General features: G+C 37.9%; 2 protein-coding genes across 3 annotated transcripts in view; both read left to right on the plus strand.

The window, feature by feature from the left end:
• The window catches only part of LOC117982478 (uncharacterized), a 112664-nt gene that overhangs the window by 49376 nt on the left and 38344 nt on the right, over positions 1-24944 (plus strand). Inside the window, 1 exon segment of the mRNA XM_069498652.1 lies at positions 23433-23633. Within this exon segment, the coding sequence (XP_069354753.1) occupies positions 23433-23633 (201 nt within the window).
• On the plus strand, positions 15998-17459 carry LOC117982218 (uncharacterized). 2 transcript variants are annotated; one of them, XM_034968539.2, is made up of 2 exons: positions 15998-16770; positions 16949-17459. In XM_034968539.2, exons 1-2 carry the CDS (start codon positions 16124-16126, stop codon positions 17370-17372), a joined length of 1071 nt encoding a protein of 356 aa, XP_034824430.1. In that variant the 5' UTR covers positions 15998-16123; the 3' UTR covers positions 17373-17459. The 2 variants fall into 2 exon arrangements, with proteins under 2 accessions (XP_034824430.1, XP_069354746.1); XM_069498645.1 differs by having other exon boundaries at positions 17189-17459.

A 24944-nucleotide genomic window follows, 5' to 3' on the forward strand; every position in this document is an offset into this window, starting at 1 on the left:
TTGCAAGCTTTCCTACCAAATTTTGTCAAAATGGGGTAAACCGTAAACGGGACAGGCCCGTGGAAACTCTTTGGTTTTCCGAGATAAATAGTTGCCTCTGGTCGTCTCCGGGATGCAAGCTATCTCTGTCTTGAAACGTGACAAGGCAACAGACAGACAGACATACCTTACCAGTTACCACCTACTTATCATTACCAGGTAACGTAACATTTATAACAAGGTTTTACCATTTGTAATAATATTAGTAAGGATGTCCTGCTAATATTAATTTTGAAAGAAAAACATATAAACAATTTTTAGAGACAATGTTCTACACACGAGCTGCCGTGATATGCCGACATAATCTAAATAAAAAGGTGACTGACTGACTGACTGACTGACTGACTGATCTATCAACGCACAGCTCAAACTACTGGACGGATCGGGCTAAAATTTGGCATGCAGATAGCTTTTATGACGTAGGCATCCGCTAAGAAAGGATTTTTGAAAATTCGAGCCCTAAGGGGGTGAAATAGGGGTTTGAAATTTGTGTAGTCCACGCGGACGAAGTCGCGAGCATAAGCTAGTATATTATAAATAGAATCGTGCAAGTGACAGCCCTAATTCTAACAAACTCTTGACCAGAGAATTTCCGTAGGAGACGATTTATTGACATGTATTTACATAAGTTGTACGTAACTCTGCTAAACGCTGCTTTGCTAAATGAAATTTTCACTCAATAGAATCGGCGCCTAAACTATAAATGATATTTGCCCGCAATTTCGTCCGTATGGATTTAGGTTTTTAAAAGTCCCGGGAACACATACCACTGGGAATCTATCTCTGTACCAAATTTCGTCTAGCAGACAGACAGACATACAAACTTTCGCATTTATAATAATATCTCCGCGACTTCGTCCGCGTGGACTACATAAATTTTAAACCCCTATATGTACACCCTTAAGGGTTGAATTTTCAAAAATCCTTTCTTAGCGGACGCCTACGTCATAATAGCTATCTGCATGCCAAATTTCAGCCCGATCCGTCCAGTAGTTTAAGCTGTGCGTTGATAGATCAGTCAGTCTTTTCTTTTATATATATATATATATAGACTAGCTTATGCCCGCGACTTCGCCCGCGTGGACTACACAAATTTCAAACCCCTATTTCACCCCCTTAGGGGTTGAATTTTCAAAAATCCTTTCTTAGCGGACGCCTACGTCATAATAGCTATCTGCATGCCAAATTTTAGCCCGATCCGTCAAGTAGTTTGAGCTGTGCATTGATAGATCAGTCATTCAGTCAGTCAGTCAGTCAGTCACCTTTCCCTTTTATATATTTAGAAGTATGTATTTGTATATGGATAATATTAGTATGGGTTATGTTAATGGGTAGTTTGTAGTAACGTATCTATGAAATTCATAATCGCTGAGTTAATTCTGATAATAGTCAGTTAGTTAAATAGTGTATACAGTTTTGTGCTGCAGCGAGTGACTAACCCCGTTACTTCGGGATGGATTTAGACTGCGTTTATTTTGAACTCTATTTTTGCAACGAATCTCCACACAGCAGACGGTTCACGGTAGGAAAATCTTCTTATATCACTACTAGCTAATGCTCGCGACTTCGTCCGCGTGGACTGCACAAATTTCAAACCCCTATTTCACCCCCTTAGGGATAAAATAGGGTCCGATATGTCTAGTAGTTTGAGCTGTGCGTTGATAGATCAATTAGTCAGTCAGTCAGCACAGTCAGTCACCTTTTCCTTTTATATATTTAGATTAATATTAAATGCGGCAGTGTGTTTGTTTGTTGTCCTTTAATCAAGCCGTAGCAGAGCAACGGATCGACGTAATTTTTGCATGGATATCGTTAAAGACCTAGAAAGAGACATAGGCTTCTTTTACTTAATCAAAGATTTGGCTAGTATTCTCCACTACCTACCTATTGTACTAGCTTATCAAAGTTATGTGCGTTTTAAAATATCGTGAGGAAACCTCCATGCCCGCTTTCCGCTGGTAAAAATGCAATTACGATTCAATGCAATTAGAGAATCCCTAAATCCCTTCTCAAAGGTTGAAATCTGCAAATCCGCACCTGGCGAGCGTGGTGGACGATGACTAATTTTCTTCTTCTGTGAGGAGACGCGTGTTCAGTAGTTGGTTGGTGGGTTGGTGATGAAAAACGCTCATATCGCTATATCCGATTGCGGAAAAGCAACTAGCAATTGCAACCGGAAATCGAAGAGACTTATCGAACGAATCAAGGCGACATCTCTCGTCGTCTCATTTCAGATCTCTTCGACGACGTATTGATGAGATAAAAGGCCTTAAAAGTAAGCCAATATGTCGACAGTATTGATACTAAATAGACATATTAGTTCCTAGTTCACTTTGTTGCTATTTAGCCTTGCATCAGTTGAATAGGAACGAAGTCAGCTTTAACGGTGAAGGAAACATCTTGAGGATACATGTAAGCCTGAGAATTTTCCATATTGTGTTCTCAAAGGTGTGTGAAGTCTGCAGCGTGGCAGACTACGGCCTAAACCGTTCTCTCATTCTGAGAGGAGACCCGTACCTGCTCAATAGTGGGCGATGGATTGATGAAGTCAGCTGAAGTTTCTTTTGAAAATTCCATATACGAATAAGCTATCCTTTTCTAAACACTCTTGGAATAAGCTAAAAAAATTTTTTTTCTGTGTAGGAATTATTTCAATATCTTTATCGATTTAGCTAGACAATCGCACCCTTAGATACTTGTTTTTTTCTGTGGAAAACAAAACCACAAACATAGTTTATGTTATAATACCTATATTTTAGCTCTTAATCTTGAAATAGAATAATACATGAATAACGTTACCTAAACAAACGTTACCTAAATAATTTATAAGTTGAGGAATGAGGTCTTTGTACTATTGTGAGAACTACACATCATCATCGTCTATTCTTCTCATGAACTTGTCAAGGTCTGGTGATTTTTGAAATATTAATACCTTAGTACAAAGTAGACTTAACCATAATCAAAATATGGCGTAGATAGACGTAGAAGAAACACCACACCCCCCCCCCCCCCTAGGAGGTTTGCAGCGTTGGAAGAAGTCCCCACAGATTGACAGACGACATCAAACCAGTCGCATGAAGCTCCACAAAATATTATAGCGGTAGCGTTAAAGCCAGAGGTGCTCGAATTACGAGCAAAGTCGAGCCCACGACCTACACCTCTTGCTTACCTAATAAATTACACGCAATCATGTCTGTGATTCACATAATTTAGCGCAAGATTGTACTGGAGATTTTTTGTTTCACTATTTTTGTCCTGCCGTTATTATCGTTAAGGTTCGTACGCACCTGAGCGGCGCGGCGCGGCGCTTCAGTCCGACTGCAGAACGCTTCACCTCAGGCCGCTCGACGGTGCCTACCGCACTACAACTTCAGTACGCGGCACCTCGCGTCACTTGCGCGTCACTTTTATACCCGTTCGCGTACGAGCAACAACGTCGCAAGATGAGCGACAGTGAAGAGGATTTGATTATTATTTCTTTGTTGTGCAGAAGAAGAACGAATTATCGAAGAGAAAAAACCGGCCAAGTGCGAGTCAGGCTCGCGCAATGAGGGTTCCGTACTACAGTCGTATGATTTCGATAATTCAAAAACTATGATGCATAAAAATAAATAAAAATCTGTTTTAGAATGTACAGGTGAAGACCTTTCATATGATACCCCACTTGGTATAGTCACTCACTTCGAAAGTTGAAAATACTAATCTAAAATATTAGTTCATGACCACAATTTAATTTTTTTTGTGTGATCTAACCCTAAATTCACGGTTTTCAGATTTTTCCCCAAATGTCAGCTATAAGATCTACCTACCTGCCAAATTTCATGATTCTAGGTCAACGGGAAGTACCTACCCTGTAGGTTTCTTGACAGACAGACGGACAGACAGACAGACAGACAGACAGACAGACAGACAGACAGACAGACAGACAGACAACAAAGTGATCCTATAAGAGTTCCGTTTTTCCTTTTGAGGTACGGAACCCTAAAAAAGAAGAAGAAATGGATTGCTGACATACCAAAGTCACGCTATCAAGAAGGATATCACATTTTGTTTCCTCGCCTTCTTAATGACTCTGTACCATTTCACATTTACTTCAGAATGTCGAAGACAAAATTCTTTATGCGATTGCCTAATAGTTTTTGTGGAAATTACATTAGAAACAATAGGTATACCACACAGGTCGGTAATATAATCCTACAAGAAACCTATGTCCAGCAGTGGACATATCTATCGGTTGATGATGATGATGATGATGATAGTTTTTATGGAAATTATAAAAAAATATTTATGCATATCCATACTTATATTATTATCAACGCAAAAGTGTATTTGTCTGTCTATCTACTAGCTTTTCACGGCTCAACAGCTTAACCGAATTTGATGAAATTTGGTACAAAGTTGAATTACATCCCGGGGAAGGACAGGCTACTTTTTATCCTGGAAAATGAAAGAATTTCCACGGGATTGTTAAAGGCCCATTTATATGAAGTTTGGACCAGAGGTAGCTTGCATTCCGGGAATTGACAGAGGTAGGCAACTTTTTATCCCGGAAAATCAAAGAGTTCACACGGGATTAAAAATCTAAAAAAAAATGCAACTAGATGATGCCTGCGACTTCGTCCGCGTGGATTTAGATTTTTCTATAGGTGAGCACATTTCCGGGAATTACCTACTCGTACCTATATACCTGAGATAGATTATACCCTGTAGGATAAAAGTAGCCTATGTGTGCCTACACATAGGCTAGTTTTATCCCGAAAATCAAAAAGTTTCCACGGGATTTTTAAAAAACCTATATCTACGCGAACGAAGTTGCGGGCATCAGCTAGTCCCTTAGGTTCTGTGGAAATTACATTAGAAAAAGCATTTTCGCAAAATGTCTTTGTTTTATGTGCAATAGAATATATAAAATAGGCAGGTAAACACAGGTACATATTATATCTAAATACCTATATAAAAGAAAAAGGTGACTGACTGACTGATCTATCAACGCACAGCTCAAACTACTTGACGGATCGGGCTGAAATTTGGCATGCTGGCTAGCTAACTAGCTAATATGACGTAGACAACCGCTAAAAAGGGATTTATGAAAATTCAACCCCTAAGGGGGTAAAATAGGGGTTAGAGATTTGTGTAGTCCACGCGGACGACGTCGCGGGCATAAGCTAGTATAATATAAACACAAGTACAACAATAGGTAGGCATATTTCCGAAACTATTAATTCTACCTAGATGAAGTAGGTAGGTATAATATGTACATAATATATTATAGTTATTTAATCAGGATTATTTTTACCATTGATGTTTTCTCATAACGCTCGGAGAGACATTTATACATTTAGACACTGGGAAGGGGGGAAGCCGACATCCTAGGGGTTGGGACCTTTGAGGATATACTTCTAAGAGCATGAGGAACACGTCATGTGTCAAAAATTAAACCTACGTTATTTATTTTGAGGTCTATCTTGCCGATTCTTGCCTGTACTTTAAATACCTAACAAGATGCGCGTGTATCTTATTCGAGCGACGTACGCATACTGAAGCGCCGCGCCGCGCCGCTGGGTATGTCGCACTAGCGTCACTGCACTGCGCGTCGCTTCGGTGCGCTTCAAAATATTCTCTCCAGCCGTGCCGCGCGGCAACGCGCGGTGAAGCGCCGCGCAGCGCCGCTCTAGTGCGATATGCGCCATACAAAATGATAGAAATGATATTTTGAAGCTCTGTGCCGCGACGTGAAGCTCACTGAAGCGCCGCGCCGCGCCGCTCAGATGCGTACGAACCTTTATCATCAATGGCGCTACAGAAAACTCGTTGGAAAGCCTAGAGCACCGAAGAGACGTAAGCTCTATTTGCGTGTTCTACCGCTTTTGTAACAGAGTTAGTTAACTATTCATATCTTACATGAAAATGGTGCCCTATTGAGTATTTTTAAATGTCTGTGTAAAAGTCTGTGTCGCTCGGGATGATGTAAAAAATTTAACATACATATTTTATGCATCTAAAATCTGTTTTAGGTATGTAGAAGTTATGACGGAGTAAAGAAACACATACATACGTCATACATGAACCCTGAAAACATTACACTCCTTCATATCAAAAAACTCCTAGATTACGTCAGCAACAATGAGAAATACGACGTACCGAACTACCTAGTAAGAGTATGAACAATTCTACACCAACATTTTGTCGCGCGACATGTCGTTAATGCAATTTTGTGTTTATTTTTAAATGTTAAGCGGTAATTTAATGTATTTACCGTTAAATCTAACTAATTCAGTTTTAGGCGTCATTCATACGCGGCCGTTTATCACATGAGTCAAACACGCTAATGAAATTACCAGTCTTATCACACCAACCAATTAATTTGCAAACATTGATAAAGAAAAGCCTACTCTTATATGAAAGCTCGCTTTATATTCCGAACCAGGCATTCCGAACCAGTGGTAGATGCATCCGACTATTCGAAAGTTCTTGTAAAAGTTTATTTGAATAAAAAATATTTTTTATTTTATTTTTTATTTATAGAGCTTTTAGGTGATACCCGCGACTTCGTCCACGTAGACTTCTTCTAGGTTCTAGAAAATCAAGTCGTAGCTTTTGATTTTCCGGTATAAAAAGTTTCTTAAGTCACTTTGCAAAAAATAACGTTGATTTGTTATTCCTTTGCAGCATGATTGAAGAACAAACGAGCAAACACACTCTCACAAAAACTCCTATTCTTAAAGTTTATGTTTTAATTAAGTACTTTAAGTAACTTAAGTTAGTGCATGTTAGGATATTTTCTCTCATAAGTGCACCTGTAATGGACTACTATACTGCAGTTGAATATTTTAGAATTTAGTCATACTTGTATGGAAGTTGTTGGTGTAAATAGATAATAATAAAAATAAAGCTAATACCTAGAATGGATCTTCAGTCATGCACAAAATCTTACATTTTATGGCCCTGATTATGACTATTCAACCACTAAATGCATTTAAGTCCTAAAATAGCCGGAATTGGCCAAATGTTTACCAAGTATTCGCTTATGGAATAAAAATAACAAACACTACTCCCACTGTGCGGAATTATTCACACCTTAGTAACACTTTAACCATTGCCTCAGTTGCTACATTTTCGCGCTTTTTTCTCGGCGCCATCTTGGCTGAAAAGAAACGTTTAATTTTTTAAATCGGTCAGTGTCAAGGCAAAGGGTTTTCTCCATTCATCCCAAGGGTGAGGCAAACATTTTATTTTAGTTTTATTTTCATTCAAAATTATCTCGCGTAAATTCAATTAATTTATTTAACTGGGTTAACTGGGTAAATAATAAGCAATTAAAATATATCGCTTGCTTTAGCGGTAAAGGAAAACATCGTGAGGAAACCTGCATGTCTGAGAGATCCCCACAGTATTTTCAAAGGTGTGTGAAGTGTGCTAATCCGCAGTTGGCCAGCGTGATGGACTATGGCCTAAACACTTTTCATAATATACGACTAAACCACGGAATATACGCTAAACTAAGATTCCTAGTTTCTACATAACATATTTTTTTTTAATAATGTAATGACTGCATGGAAAATTCATTAAATTAGTAAATAATTTAATTTTTTTTATTGACAGTTTAAGCTAAACATAACGTATTATTTTATGCTATATAAATATATCGTGAATAGATTTATATATTGTTTTGAGTAGGTAGGTAGGTACCTACATACTTTTAATTCGAAAAAAGATTTTTGTTATTAGTTGGTACTGTAAATTAGGTTTTTTATAATGCCAATTTTCCGCTAAACATATCGCGGAAGAGCCGATACAAGACACATGACATCGCCTTCGCCCGCTCACACTTTGCTCATCGATCCTTTAAATAGCGATCGATCTCTTTGAAGTCGCAGGTTGTTTATAGATTATAGTTACTAGGTATAGTCCGGTCCATTTTACTATATACTATTTGACATTTGGACGCCTAGATAATTCCGTAGATATTTTAAAAAAAGTATGAAAATAGATGCTGCCCGTAGCTTCTTCCGTGTAGATTTAGGTTTTTCAGAATTCCATGGGAAATCTATAATTTCCTGGGAAAAAAGCGGTATATTTGTCACTTTCCGGTTTTTAACTAAGTAGGTACGTATATCAATGCAAAAAATCATGTCGATCCTTATAAAGATTGGTGTTGATGAATTTGAAGCAGTGAGTTTATTTTTGTTAGCTAAATGTGCGTTTGTGTCAAGCTTTTCCATTATTTTTTGACAGTTATTTACACTAAGCTGTCAAAATAAGTCATATTTTACAATTCAGGTTGAAGAACTGGGGATTTTTTATTGTCCTATTTATGAATTTTTTTAAAAACTGATATCAAATTAACATAATATTAACAAATATTATAGATGTGTCTATACTTTAGTAATCGATATATTGACATGATTGATGAATACATGTTGCGATTGGAACGACACTAGACTCATCTGTCAAATAGAAAAAAGTATATTGGTCGAACTATAATCCGATGTAATAAATATAATTGACTCACACACGCGACAACACTTCTCACTATACAGCGTTCGCCAACTGTGAACTCAATACTCCTTCGACATCTATCGAGGACGTGTCTTCCAGAAAACCTTCATCGATCGTTTGAAAATCGAATTTAAAAAAATTATAAAAGTTATCTGTGAACTGAAATTGTGCTACAAAATTCGTTATTCAAATTACGGTCGTGAAGTTCTCCCGCGTTGGTGATTCGTGTGCGTTCGGAAACTGGTGAAAAGAGAAAAGTTTGTTGTGAGTGAACTTAAAACAGTTAAAAAGCATGACGTGTTTTTCCCTGTTTTATTCCTATTTCCTTTATCATAAAAGTAGATAGGTACAATATTATGATTTTTCCCAACCCTCACACTTTGAAGCTTGCTGGTATTTTGCTGGTATTTTTGGATGAGACGCTGATGATTAAATAAAATTCTAATCTAAAATGTATAAATAGAATAATAATTCCTTAATTCGTTATTTATTTTGTGAACAAATATTTCGGATATTTCGTTACATCACTTTTACTTTGAAAAATGTTGCTACTTGGCAATAGATGGCAGCACTGTACTCTTTCATTTGTTATACTATTTCTTTGTATGTTCTAACATAAAATTTTAAAATTAAAGGTATATATAACTCGCTCGTCTTCCCTGTTCTGGTACATAACTTTCATTCACCTAATTTATTATTTTCATTTTTATAAAATAGGTTCTTGCCGTCTGGTGATTTTTTCTGGTCAACACCTACCTACCTACCACCACCTACACAACTACCGTGTACCACCTAATCGAAAAATTTGTTTAAAACAAAAAGCCCGGTAAAACTTGTTAGTTTATATTATAGAAATATGAAAAGGCGCTTTTTTGTCTTCTAAGAATTTCAATTTACTTTGACAATACTTAGAAAAAAGAAAAATATTATATTTAAGTAGGTAGGTACATTGAGAAAAAACTTATCATTAAAAATTACTATTTACAAAAAAATATACACCGTCCAAATGGTCATTAAATAATGGGTATTGTGGCCAATACACTGGCGCTATTACTTACCTCGCTGAATGGCTAGCCTTCCGTTGAGCTAAATAAGTAAAAATAAACCTTGTAACTTATAGGTTATGTAATATCTGTCCCGGCTGTACTCACGTGTTTAGTCGACGTTAGCCCGACTAAACACGTGAGTACAGCCGGGACAGATATTATTTAGAATGGAAGTCACTCACGGTAGTCTAAACGCTATTATAGGTTATGCTTTGGAACTTGGTAGCGACATCCAACCTACGGGTAAAGTCTGTCCTCTTAGATAAGGTCGCCTTTGTGGCGCACCGCATTGCGTATAGTTCACATCAAAATACGCCTTCCAAATCAAAAGCTGACTGAACATAATATTGTTCAGGGTCAGTTAGGCCTCGAACTTGAGACGTCGTTTGGCAAACAGCGTTTAGTTTGCATTTCTGTCAATCGTCGCTTCGACCGACACAATCGGACCAACTGTTTGTTGATTGTTCATGGTCATTGATCATTCACAAGGGATATACAAACGGAAACCACCAACGATTAGCGAGATACGAGTTGACTTAAAAACTGGAAACGAGTTACTTAAAACGCACATAACTCTGAAAAGTTAGAGCTGCGTGCCCAGGATCGAACCCCCGACCTTCGATCAGGAGGCAGACGTCCTAACCACCAGGCTAACACATAGGATGTTTTTTAAGTAATTGAATATCACTTGCTTTAAGGGTGTAGGAAAACATTGTGAGGAAACCTGCATGTCTGACAGTTCTCTATAACGTTCTCAAAGGTGTGTGAAGTCTGCCAATCCGCACTTGGCCAGCGTGGAGACTATGGCCAAAACCCTTCTCATTCTGAGAGGAGACCCGTGCTCTGTAGTGAGCCGACGATTGGTTGATTAAGATGAGAAGCGAGTGTTAAGTTGGGATAGTTTTGTCGCGAGGCTTTGAGCGAGAAGGGCGATTCGCCACTCTAATATTTAACAAAAAATAAAAACAGTGAATTTCAGATTTTTTTTACTTAGCAATACCGCATATAAGGGGACTGCTTGACACTTCATACCTTTTTTATATCTATGCTTCATAAGATGGCGGCCTTAGTTCCGATTTTCGCCACGCGCCAATAAAGCCTGGTCGCACTGTAACTGACTGAAATATGAGATCGACCTTTGTATCTTCTACATAAGTGCCATAAGTAGGTACTACACTATACTTATTATTTGGATTTCTCAAGGCAAGAATAAACGAGTAGGTACATCTTATGATGTTCAGGCATTCACATTCCTTTATCTATCATCACTTTAGGCTAGCAGAAAAATATATATAAAGGTCATTCATATGGAAACCTGTTGCCAATATGTTAAAAATAATTTATGCGATATTTAGTGCATCCTATAGATAATTACTAGCTGATGCCCGCGACTCTGTGAATTTAGGTTTTTAAAAATCCTGTGGAATTTTTCGGAATAAAAAGTAGGTACATACCTAGGTTTCTAGGTCTTTAACTATACTATGGGTAGGCCATGCAAAAAATCACGTCCATCCGTCGCTGCGTTGCGGCGTGATTGAAGCACAAACCAAAAAACAAACACACTTTCGCATTTATAATATGGGTAGTGATGTTATTCAGTTCGTCGGTTTTTTGAGGAAAATTTCTTTAAGTGACTCCAATCTTTTTCAGACAAAAGTAACGTTGCTTCCGACCGTATTTAAAATACCCGCCAAACAGAACAGCTTTATTGAGGCCGCCATCTTCTATCGAGATTTTTCACAAGTAGACTAACATAAAATGTCAGTCAGTCGCTTTCTCTTTTTGTTAGTTGATATAAGTCCCGCATATTGCTAATGCGCGTGACCGCCATTAGTGACCGAAGTGTCGAGCAACCAGTACCGTTGGCAAAACTCGGTAGAGTACGCGTATCGTGTTTTAAATAATTGCAAATTCACACAAACCGTCGGAAGAGCGTAAATTAGACGGGAGAAGCGAAGAGCGTGAAAAACGAATGATTTTCATTTTTCGCCCGCGCTCCGGCCAGCTCGGATTAAACTATAAAGACGGAACGATGTCATGCCATACATAACATTCTTGCATTACCTCATAAATCTCTGGCTACTGAGTAAGCCTGGCGAAAAAAATATTGTTTTTTTTTTCTTATAACTTTTCGCGTGATTGCGTTAATCTACTGGATGCGTATGAGATTATTATGTCTACCTACAAAATAATATGTTTACAACATCCCGAATCCCGATATAGGTACATGGATTATACGCGCTTGCGTTTACGAGTTTCGGAAATAAAATGTTCGGCTAGTATAACAAGCTTGTTAAATTGACGTTTTGACGGTTTTTGTGTGAGAATTCTGTTAGGTTTATATAAAATAAACACGCGTTCACGCTTATTCAAGTTTTTATTGGTTTTTATTGTTAGTGTTTTAGCCATATTATTGCATAAAAACACAAGTTCAACAAGAAAACAAGAATGCAGCGACTGTAGGTGCATCTCCTAAATTTTGAGGCGCCATCTCCACGGCGCGCCCGGGCAGAGAGAATCGTGACGATAGTCTCGCCGTGTGACAAAATTCGATAAAAACTATCGCCGCGATAGTAGTGGAGATAGGCCAATAGAGTTTGTATCGAATTTTGTCACTGTCTGTTCTCTCGTTCGTGGCGTTTTAGCACCTAGGCTGCCTGTCCACTGGTGCGTAGCGGAGGTAGGTTCAAAAGAAAAAACTGTCACTTTATTGTCTGCCTGTCTGTCTGTCAAGATACCTACAGGGTACTTCCCGTCGACCTAGAATCGTGAAATTTGGCAGGTAAGTAGGTCTTATAGCAGACATTAGGGGAAAAATCTAAAAACCGTGAATTTGTAGTTACATCACACAAAAAAAAAAAAATTGTGGTCATGAACTAATAATTAGTATTTTCAATTATCAAAGTAAGATAACTATATTAAGTGGTATATTAAGTGGTGTCATATGAAAGGGCGTCAACTGTGGATTCTAAAACTGATTTTTATTTATTTTTATAAATCGTAGTTTTTTAAATAAGTAGTGCAAAATGTCGAGTGCAAAAAAATACGACTATTACGGAACCCTCCGTGCGTGAGCCTGACTCGTACTTGGCCGGTTTTTTTACTATGCTATCACTGCTTTTATTGAAAGTTTAAGCTTGACTGAGGAGTGAAGATAAATAGCAAACATCTCGCTCCTCCAGCGTACTAGTTCGTTACTGCAGCAAGCGGGCCACGTGCACACGGCTCGCGTGTGACGTCACACGCGGGTGTCCGGTTACGCCGCCCGACGACGACGCCCGCCCAACGTACAACACATACAACTTTCACTCCGACTCCATCCCAAAGGCAAGGTCGCTTCCGATGCACGCGGCACGTGACACTGTGCCCGATTCCATGTTTACCTTTGCATACGGGGTCGGCATTCGGAAGGAAGGACACTGGGTTGTTGGATAACCCCGTGTCGTGTTCCGCAGATGAAAATTTTTTACCTTTTTTTGTTTTGGCGATTCTGCTCTAAGTTTGAGCTCTAGTTGCCTTTTCTTTTTCATTGTCCCAAATAAGGTTCTAGGTTCTAGTTTTACTTTATAAAGGTACTTTTTTAAGAAATATAAAACCTGGCTCTAGGTCCTTGTTGAGACTAGGGTTTTTCTCGTAAATTTACTGGTCTGAGTTCAGGCCTTTTTTTAGTTTGTTTTGTTTAAATTTGTATTGACTGCTCTGGATTCTGAGTTTTGTGTTTTTAATTAATTATTTATTCAGTTTACCTCCTCTGAGTTCCAGTGTCAAGTTTTTTTGAGTCTAGTTAAGATTCCGAAGTTAATTAAGTACTAACTACTATTTTCTCTGTCTGTGTTTTTGTAGGTTCTTTTTAATCTCGATGAGGTGAAAAAAAATCATGCTCATATTTTTAAATTGCTTTTTAAGGATGTTAAAGAGTGTAATTTCCGAAAACGCTAAAACTGAATGGATGTTATCTATTGCAGAAACTCTCAATGAATACCTACCGATTGAATTCGCACAGTTTTTCGTCACTATGACGTCATTCCACCATAATTAGAACACCCATAATTTATTAGAACAGTAGGATAACTTCTGCACAAATTCCTTTTCATTTGATAATATTTTTTTTTAATAACTTGCAATTTAGAGAGTCGCCTTGTAGTCTAGTGATGTTTTGGCACTCGCTAAGTTATTGTTATTAATTGGCTATTAGACGTGAATATCGTTTCTTAACGACGTCAGGGTCGTTTCGTAAATTCTTAAAAAAAAAAAATTTTTTCAACAATATTCCTGCACTTCAGAGTAGCAATAGAGATTCAGAGCCTAGTGGTAAGACGTAATTCGTAAGGTCGCCGGTCCAATCCCGGGTACGCAATTCTAATTTTTCAGAGTTATGTGCGTTTTTAGCTCTTATCACATGCTTTAACGGTGAAGGAAATCATTCTGTCCGCGTCGTGAGTAAACCTGCATGCCTGAGAGTTCTCCATAATGTGAGAACATAATGGAGAACTTTCAGGCATGCAGGAACGTGTGTGAAGTCTGTCAATCGGCACTTGGTCAGCGTGGTGGACTATGGCCAAAACCTTCATTCTGAGAGACCCGTTCTCAGTAGAGAGCTGGCGATGAGTTGTTCCCTTGATGATGAATTATACCCTTGCCTTAGAGGATAAAGGCCCTACCTGTACCCATATACCTTTATACACAAATATAATTTAATTTTACTTACGATTTTGACAAAATACCTCTTTAATAAATTTTAATTCTAAACTAAAATTACGACGGAAAACAGAATGAAAAATAAAGGAAAAGTTTCCAATAATCGTAATAAAACTCTTGGCATGATGACAAAAAAACATTGCGTTGTTTTTAAAAAGTTTAAACTTTTTTTTGGGTTCAGGGTCATCGGGAGTCGGGACGGTTCGCGCGCAAAATTTTATTTTGTAATGGCAAGTTCTTTGAGCCTAATATTTTAACAAGTATTTTAAAGACTCAATTCGCATGTACTTAATACTAATTAGATACATAATATAATATAGAAAACTTTTCCGAAAACCCCTATCTATCAGTTAAAACGTGAAAAAATGAGTTTAGTACTTTTTGACTTTAAGTTTACTATGCTTACGGGCTGACTTTATTCTATGTTTTGATGTGAATCTTCTCCAAAACAAGATTCAATATATGTATCTACTTTCATTATTATTACGTAAATAAAACGACTGTGATATGTAAGAACGGACAAATTCCATGAGTGTTCCGTTTTTTACTTTTGAGTAAAAAATACTCAAAAGTAAAAAACGGATCACTCATGGAATACTTAATAGCCGAACGGCTAGAGTTGAAAACCTAATCCTAAATCCAAAAAGGTCGATGACTCACGTGTTATGTCAGAATTGAGGATCAAATTAAAACACTATTTTAAGTGTTTGCCGAGCATTTCAATGTCGACGCGATGACGCTTGAGAGTCATAAATTAGAATATCTTTACATTAAACAGAGATACAGTTATATCTCTTAAAAAGATTTGTGAATTGGATTGAAATTAATTTTAGAATTATTGGCAATCAATCAGATTCAGATCAAAATTGTTCAGCTTACAGCACTGACGCAATGTCGCCTGCTTATCGGATATACTTTGAAGAGTGTGCTCAGAAACTTCACAGCCTTGTTCCTCCTTCACTGTTCTACCTCAGAACAGCGAGAAACCGTCAACGTTGGCACGCATACGAAATGTTTTTGCGCAACATTCCTGACACAAACCGCTAAGGTATGAAATGCCTAAGTTCTGATTTCCGTGTTACGTGTTTCCTGCCACGTATAACCTAAATACCTTCACGGCAGGAGTAAATAGGCATCTTTAGACAAGCGCGTCATTGCTTTAAACATGCGCTACTGTCGTCAAGCGCAAGCTTATCCCTTATTAAGAACCTTATTACAAAGCGTCAAAGGTATTACGAGTATGTTCCTTGAACTGGACAGATATAGTGCTAAACATACAGGCTATTTTAATTGATCACTGAACTCTTTAATAAATTCTCGTCTTTTGGTGTCAACGCGCGTAAACGTTACGGTGTCACTATATTGTAATCACTATCTATGACTGCGTGACCCTTGCTGAATGTTATTTTTTTCTACTTTTTTAATTTGTCTCTAGTTTCTGTACCTAATGTCCGCTATGTACACAGCCATAACTCTCATATTTCTGTTCGGGCCCGAACAGGGATATATTTTAAACAATTGTTTAAAATTTGTTTTATGCTGTGTTAAATTCGTAAAAGACGCGTAATGCTTAATTTTGGATCAATTATGAAATCACTCTATTGTCTCAAATTTATAGAGCAAATATAACCTTGGATCAAGATAAAACGAGACAAACGTAATCATATCTGGCTTCATCGCCAAACTCATTTCTAATTACGGCCACAATGTTTGGCAATGTGCAGCATTTTAATTCAGTTGTTCATATCTAGTGCCGTGTGTTAGAGCGTTAATTCCAATCCCTTTCCCCGTCGATGGTAATTCTGTCCCTTTCCCTTTTCCAAAACAGTGATCGGTGAACGATGGGACTACTTATGTCAGTAGCAATATCATATATCGGTTTTCATGAAGCTTTAGAGTGTATGAGACACATCATCAGTGGAATCGTCCCAGAAACAGAACCGAACTTCAACGATCTAGTCGAATATTACACGAGACTTCTCCAAAAGTCAGCGAACTCCCCACGGGATTGGACCAGAGACTGCGGCCTTGGCTATCTCTCTCTCACCGAAGATAAAGAAGGAAGGATAAATGCAGCTGAAGTCAAATACTACGATCGGCAACACAACACAACAGCTCTATTGTTTTCCACAAAGATCTCAAGCTTCGGACAGGATTCCGTAGAAGAAAACACTCAATCGAACGGTGATATTGCAATAGAAAGATATCCACTCACGAAGACGAAAACAATAATATCGAACACAGCGGAGTCATTTAGTGTAGGACAAAAAAACAGATCATCGTCGCCCACGCACCGTCGTTCGCCAAACGCTTACAAACATGACGATCGCACCGGATATGAGGAAAATGACGCCAGCCGAAAACTTACATGGGAGTACAGCCCTAAGCAGAGCCCCAGAAATCCCTCATCGCCACTGCCCGAAATACAATTCGAATCGTATAGCGGCGAAAAAAACGAAGACATAGTACTCAGCGACAATTTTTTAAGGTTACTATTCTCTATTATTGACCACCGTGTTTCATTAGAAATTCATTATGCACGATCTAGCCACCACTTTGGTCTCATTTGGTTATTACATCTTCACCTGAATTTGATAACTTCACTATGCGTAGCTATTTCGTCATTTGCACTATACCCTTCTCACGTAATGATACATTTGTTTAAGATCTCTTGATGGGATAAAGTATCGACCGTTGCAACGAAATGATCCGAGTGGCAGACGGAAGTCGTTCCGAAAACGTGCGTCCTCGTCTTCGAATTCGTCGAGAGAGTCGCGAGCCTCGCGTGAAGAAGAGCTTAAAATTTTCACATCACTCGAGGAAGCGGAGTTCAAAAACATGAGCAGAGATGAGAACTACAGTGGATTTGGGAGTGCTCCTAATTTAGCGGCACGTTCTTATTCCAGAAGTCGATCGAGAGAGAAATCCAGAAGTCCGTTACCCGTCGATGAAAGGATAGATGAAGCGAGTCCGATTCACAGGGAAGTTCCAATATTGAGCTCCTTCGAGGAGAAGGATGAAACGAAAGAGATACCCGAGGTAACTGAGGAGGAGGAAGATGTTGATTTTTGGTCTAAAATCGGAGATTAGAAGCGCTTATTTTAACGCAGCACGTTCGCACCATTGCTTTATTTATAAGCGAGCATGAATGGTTGAAAAATAAATTGATGATTCCTCTGTTTTGTTTGTTTTTGAAACTCCCTTTAGTTAAGACCTTCCTATCTGACAGGAACACGTGATTTTGTTATAGCTTATGATTGGCTTCGTTGGTGTACTTTTTGAAGTAGTTGCTAGTAAAGAAATTCCTGATTAGAATTGTAGTGTAATTTAGAAATATTTTCAAGTTGATTCTAATGATTTAGAACTTTAAAGGTATCTACAGCATATTTTACATGATAAAGAGATAAATTATGAAAAATTACGCAATATTGCGAATCAATAAGCCTAGAGGTTACATCGGCCGATGTCCGCGACTTCGTCCGCGTGGATTTAATCTTTTAAAAATCCCGCGGGAAGTCTTTGGTTTTCCGGGATAAAAATGAGCATATGTCACTCTCCAAGCATTTAACTACATCCATGCAAAAAATCACGTCGATTAGTTGCACGGTTGCAGCGTCGTTGATAGACAAACCAACAAACAAACACGCTCTCACAATTATAATATGGATAGTGATGACGAGTCATGAAAAAAGCTCCCGCATTACGAAATCAATGAACAAAATATTTGGCTTTTGCTACAAATTCTAATAATCTCAGCTTATTAGAAGCTAGTGGACAGTGAGTAGTTACACAAGAAATCCTAAAATATACGGGCGAGCCCTCGACCTACTTATACGTTAAACTGACGCTACACCGACCTTCTGTCCACGCCACTCCTCGTTTAATTGTGGGATGTATGGGATAATATCGTAACATCCATCCTACTCGCTATTTTATGGTAATATCTTTTGACAAGTCTAGGGCAGCGGTAGACGACTTTATAAATAGGTACCAATATTCATTCCGTGAGTAGCTAATTTTGAAATCATCATCAATTGATAGATGTCCACTGCTGGACTTAAATCTCTTGTAGGGACTTCCACACGCCATAATTTTTCGCCCGCCTGAATCCAGTGACTCTCTGCGACTCGTTTGATGTCGTCTGTTTACCGGAAAGCACAGCGTTGGAAGACCCTCCAGTAGGTCTTCCAACGCTTAGCTTTCCGGTGCGAGGTCGCCATTCTAGCACCTTGGCACCTCAACGTCTATCGGTTTTTCGAAATAATTCGATTTGGACATAATTTCCTTACCTTTTAATTTTTTTTTGTCATGGGGGCTACTTTAATTTTTCTATTATTTGTTGTTATAATATACGCATTCTGTGAAAATTTCAACTCTTTACCTACCTATTACAGTTCATGAGTTACAGCCCGTTATAATAGGTAATAAACTATAGGTACTTTTTGATAGTCGGTTGTTGCATTTGTAAGATAATAATATTATAGTGGTGATAATTTTGACGCGGACTTAAAAGTAGAGCTACGGGGGTTCCGAACGCGCCCAGGTACGGAACGCGCTTCGGGTACGGAATCCTGAAAAGGAGCATATTCGAAATCTCTAAAATAAAATCTATCTAGACACGCAAAGTAACAGACAAAAGCTAAAAATGAGATTATTAGCCACAGAAACACAACTTTTTTACCGCTCTGCGGTCAGCCGTCGCAAAATATAAAGTTACAGCGTCCATTACACAGACAATATAATATACAAATAAATACATTTACAAAGGGAAACCACTTTGCCAATAGCTTTAAATCCTATACACTTGGCATCTACAAGAACAAGGTCGATAAGGTTTTGTTTCCTGCAGTCAAAATATTTTTGATTGAGGGAACAAAGCAGGTGGAAGTTAGCTTCCACAATTTGCTTTTACATGGCAGAGTGACACTTAAGATCTTAACATAAGCTTATCAGGGACTAGAGAGCATCTAAGTAACCGGTAAATTGGTATGAAACCATCATAATGTAGGAAGTTTTAACTAGTGATGATCTGTAGACACTGTAAGTACTTATTGTTTATGATTTTATTTTTCCTGTTTCGCTGACTTTGGTGATGACGATGTCAATTACAGAAATGGTGTGAAATAAGATGGAATTCTAAATGGAATCCGCTAAACTGGAATGTGTGGTTTAAAAAATGACGTTCATCGATTTTTTATTACAATTGCAATTTTATTTACTCTTCGACTCATGCTTTATGGAAAGTAGTGATGAGGCTTCGTTAGAAGCGCGCTTGCCTAAAAGATGCCTATTTACTTCTCATATTATACGATTATATTATTAGCAAAGCTTTAAACATTTTTGATAAGAATCAGCCGAAGAAATCACTACGTCATCAAAATTTCCTCCTATTAAAATTTGTGTTTGAAACCGGTAATTATGATTCACAGTCTAGTCCCTTTTCCATTACGTTCTATAGATGTTATTTATTATCCCATCAGAGCAAAATTACGTATCCCCTTTCTAATCTATTCTCGCCCCAAACCAAACATTCGTAACAACCTAAATTTAGAACAAATCTCTATATACGCGATGCCAAAGTCAATAGACAAATTAGAACGATGAAAACCGTGGTTTTAAATTCTACGAATCCTTAAAAATTACAATGAATCTATTTGATGTGGTGATTCTTTCGGATATTTTTGACGACTGACTTGTAACTAAAAGTATTTTTATGTTTGGGACTGCACTCTTGAAGAATTCGAGTAAAAATAGGTCTGTTTTCGATTTTACTTGCGTTTTACGCGTTGGTGTTGATAAATCGGCTGATTTATTGCGTATCATTTATTTTAATGCAATTTGTTTCATCTAAAGATATTCCATATGTCCGTCCACTTATGTATATTAAAGAATCAATATCTTTTAAAAAAAATACCCAGATGTTGAAAATTCGTGAATTATAAATTTTCTGTTATGATTTCTTTTATAGTAGTAATATCATACATTTACATGCTCTATTAGATCAAAATCAGGACGAGGTTAGATCAGGCAATCGGTGATAGCCACTAGGACTACACCGGAATCGAAGCCACATTGAAAAAAAGAAATAACGAAAACGAAAAACTTTAAAGTTATCTGTGGTTTATTCTTTGAAAGTCTTACATTGCGAAGACGTTTAGAATAAATCGATAACTTTAAAATTCTGCCCACCAGCAGGTGTTTCCTGCTGCTCAACCGAGCGTTAGCGAAACTTAAAAATAAACCAATGAATGAACGTTGACCAAGACCTTGCTAGATCCAAGGCATCGACCTACGTCTAGACTGAAGGCTGTTTGTATTTCAGGAAGCAAAAAAACTACGCGATCTACGTAATTACCCAACACCGGAACACCGATAAATGCATACAAAATCTAGTGTTGCAAAGTTACGAAAAAAATGTGATATATCCAGCGAGGCAATTGCAACTACCGGGAAAATGTAAAGAATCTAATTATCTTCATAACTAACATATTATTTTGTAAGATAATTAGATTAGTTGCATTTTTCCGGTAGTTGCAATTGCCTCGCTGGACTTATATCGATCACTTACTTTATTCTAGTCTTTGGTACATTCCGAACTAGTGGTAGATGCATTTGACGATTCAAAAGTACTTACTTGTAAAAAGTTACTTGAGACGAACTTAGCGAATCAACCTTAAAATAAAACTTAAAGTTTTAAGTTTTTCTTACAAAATTCATCAAAAACATGTGAGGACATTCCAATAATAATCTTCTCTATAATATAAAAATGAATCACTAAATGTGTTGCTGATCGCAAATCTCGAGAACAGCTGAACCGATTTCGCTAATTCTTTTTTTATAATATTCCTTGAAGTACGAGGATGGTTCTTACGGAGAGAAAAATTAAAAAAATTGAATCGATTGCTAGGCGGAACGAAGTTCCCCGGGGCAGCTAGTTTGTTAAAAATATTTATATAATACCTGCTTTTCTGAGTGGCGCGATTTATACTCCTAAGGTAAGGTTTTACTGCCTCATTAAACTTGAACCTTAGACTATAAGGTTATGGTAACCTCCAATGAAAATACTCCTCTAACAATCGCAATAATTTTGGCTCCATAATGACTGATGAAAAATAAACGACTTCTTCATACATATCAATGCACCGGCACCCGTTAGAGCTGTATTTCTGAATACATGCACATCCGACTAACGCGTTTAACGCATAATATGGGTCAATGTTTATTTATATTAGTCGTTGAGTATAAATCAATGATCTGCAAACAATTACTGCCGAATCTGAACCACAGCCAAAGCGATAAGCTGGCTGGTTCAGCTCAAACGTTTCGCCCTACATTTTACAAGTGTTTACTGCACATTCAACTGAGGAGCTGGCAAACTTTTGTTTAATTAGGCACTAAATTAAATTTTACAGGAGGGACAAAAACTGTATTGTACATAATGGTGATAATTAATTACGAAAACTTAAAACTAAAGTAACGAGGCTGTAATCCTACATCCCTATAGCTTTCACCTCTAACTTTTAGGAGTTATGTACCCTACTTTTTAAACTTGATCAAATACTACTTGCTTTAACGGAACGTTCGGTTTAAAGAGGAGACCCATGCTCAGTAGTAGGCAGGCGATGGGTTGAGATGATGATGATGATGATGGCGACATGTCATCGAGAAGTTATGTGCATACGTTTCAGCATTCAAAACATGATTGAATAGGCAAGCGCATTCAAATTTCAAACCTAGATCTTATTATTGCTTTCCAAATGGTTGTAGTCAAGCGCAAGCGTATCTATCACAAAAAATAAAAAACGGTCAAGTGCGAGTCGCACACAAAGGGTTCTGTACCTTTAACTAAGAGTACTTTAAAATATTTTGTATAGCGGCCATTTTGAAATTCGCCTATTTTGTTATTATATTTTGTTGATATACCTAAATAGAAATACACACTCATGTGAAAATATATTATCTACCTGCTCGTATTACGGTTCATGAGATACAGCCCGCTGACATACAGTTAAACGGATGGACAGCGGAGGCTTAGTAATAGGGTTCCGTTGGCACCCTTTGTGTACGGGATCCTAAAAGCACGGTCTGTTATGGGGAAAATCGCGCGATTCTCCGGACGTTTGGAAGCGCCGCCCGCGCACCTGCCCTCTCCGTCACTCATCCAAATTTAAATCCTAAACTCCCCCCACCGGCGCGTGCGCTCAACATTCTGGAATAATTCCTGCGATTCAGCCACCGGTGCTCGCCATTCGAATTCGGGTCGTGACCGCGTTCGGTGATATCATTTATCGTTAGTTACATTACACCAAAGGCAGAACAGACCCTGCCATGGCCGACGTAGACGTTCAAGTCCAGTACACGACAACCGAAAGGAAGACCAGGAAGGTCAAGAAGAGCTCCAAGCGTAGGGAGTCCAAGGATGGAGACATCACCGTCACAGAAGTCGAACAGACTAACGCGACTAACGTCAACGACGATGGGTATGTGTAGTGGTGGCCAAGCCTTGACCCTCGTGTAGTGCGATGTGACCACAGTGTTTATAAAGTGCAGATTTCAAACACGTTTATTTATAGTGACATTGAAGCAAACTAAGTTAGGTATTATCTACTATGGCCACCCTCACATACCCGACCTAATTTAAGGTATATATTACATCTATCAACCCAAATATGTGACATTTTAAGACCAAATCAACAAAAAACAGCAACTAAACTGAGGCACTGATATCAGCTAACATCAATATCGAATGTCTAAACTGTATCGTACCCCTGATCTTGAATTTCAAATTTGTTGTGGCCGTTTTCTTTTCATCGAGTCGTTGTCTGGTATCGTTTATATATGGCTTCTGAAATTGGAGTCGACATCATAAATTTTTCTCACATTGCGTTTATTTAGTTTTGATTTTTACGTCTATATTCTACAGCAACCAGCATTCGTTTATTTACCAGACTAAGTTACAATGAACCTTTTTATTGGCGTTACAATCTGCAGTAAGATAGTTTACTAAAATTAATACGTAGGTACTTCTTGCCCCATTTTACTGAATTTTGAGGATATTTTTGTGATTCCATTAATTATAACCGTCATATCGGCATTTACAGATACGGTGCTAAGCCAGCGTTTATTCTACATTGATGCTTTTGTTCGCAGCTCATTTTCAGCGGCGAATACACCAAGGCGATGAACAAGGACTGGCACAGCGGTCACTTCTGCTGCTGGCAGTGTGACGAGTCTCTCACCGGCCAGCGGTACGTCCTGAGGGATGAGCACCCTTACTGCATCAAGTGCTACGAGAGCGCCTTCGCCAATGGCTGCGAAGAATGCAACAAGATCATCGGCATCGACTCGAAGGTCAGTTGCGTCATTGAATCCTACCAAATGATTTCCATTTCCATAAAGTCTGGTTCACATTATTCCAATTCATTAATGCAGTGGATTTATTCCAGCGCAGAACTGGAATCAAATTAAGTTACTTTAATAACCAGTTATCCTTAAGGAGTACAAAAGTAAGGAAAGGCAAATTAAATGATATAGTTAATACCTATAATATATAACCCATCGCTGGCCCACTACTGAACACAGCTCTCCTCTTAGAAAGAAAATCCATAGTCAACCTAAAGCTTTTACCACGTCTTAATTATCCTCTTTTCATCCTTACAAGTTACCATTGATACCTTTAATTGAAACATTTTGATAAATCACTCTTGAACGAGAAGATTAATTGCATCATATTTCGCATAAGCACAATACATTGAAGCATTTGTATCTGATTCATACTTCTATATCCATTATAGAATGTTAATATGTGCCAAAACGATTAAATGTAGTATTTGAGCCAAATTAATTTAGAATAGTTGAATTCCAAAACCTTGTAACATGTCAAATATGTGTTGAGAAAGCCAGACCCTGAACTAGTAACAAATTAAACTTAAAAGAGATACTTAAACTCGTATAATCCAAAAAATATATAAAAGGCGCGGACAAACTAGGCAAAACCTTTTTCCGAATTCAATGAAAATTTCTCTCCTCCAAAACTCCCGAGTCGTCAGATATTTTCCCATACTAAAAAATAATCTATGACCAAAAACGATGCTTAGTAAATCTATGCTAATATTAATAAAATCAGTTTAGCCGTAAAAATCTGACATACACAAGCATAATTTATAGATCGCTTTGCGATTATAAAATTAATTTGGACACAAAAGAACTTTAAAGATGCTTGGATGAAGAAAAGATCTGTTTTATTAGTTGTTTGTAGTTGTTTAAAGATAGCAAAAAGTGTCATTAAATATGATACCGCAGATTTAGTATCTTCAGTGGCATTATTTAGCTTTGTCACTCTGATCAAATTTAGTTCAGTAACTCCAGTCGGCCCAGATTCTTCGGGCGTACCTCTGCACACGGCCCCAGCCAGAACGCTGCCAACATCAAGTATACCTATACAGCGTTTATCTCGAATGACTTTTCCCGTTATACCGAACAGCTGCAATATCCCCAATGTATCAACATTAAAAATTCTTTGAACTACGCCCGTCGCGTCAGTCACTATCTATCAATCAGTTACAAGCACGACAGAGTTATAAATGATGATTTAAACCAAATGTTACACCTAATAACGGTCATCCGATATTCTTATTGGTGTAATGAGTAATTACGCCATCT

Source organism: Maniola hyperantus, chromosome 5, assembly GCF_902806685.2.
Source record: "Maniola hyperantus chromosome 5, iAphHyp1.2, whole genome shotgun sequence".
NCBI lineage: Eukaryota > Metazoa > Arthropoda > Insecta > Lepidoptera > Nymphalidae > Maniola > Maniola hyperantus.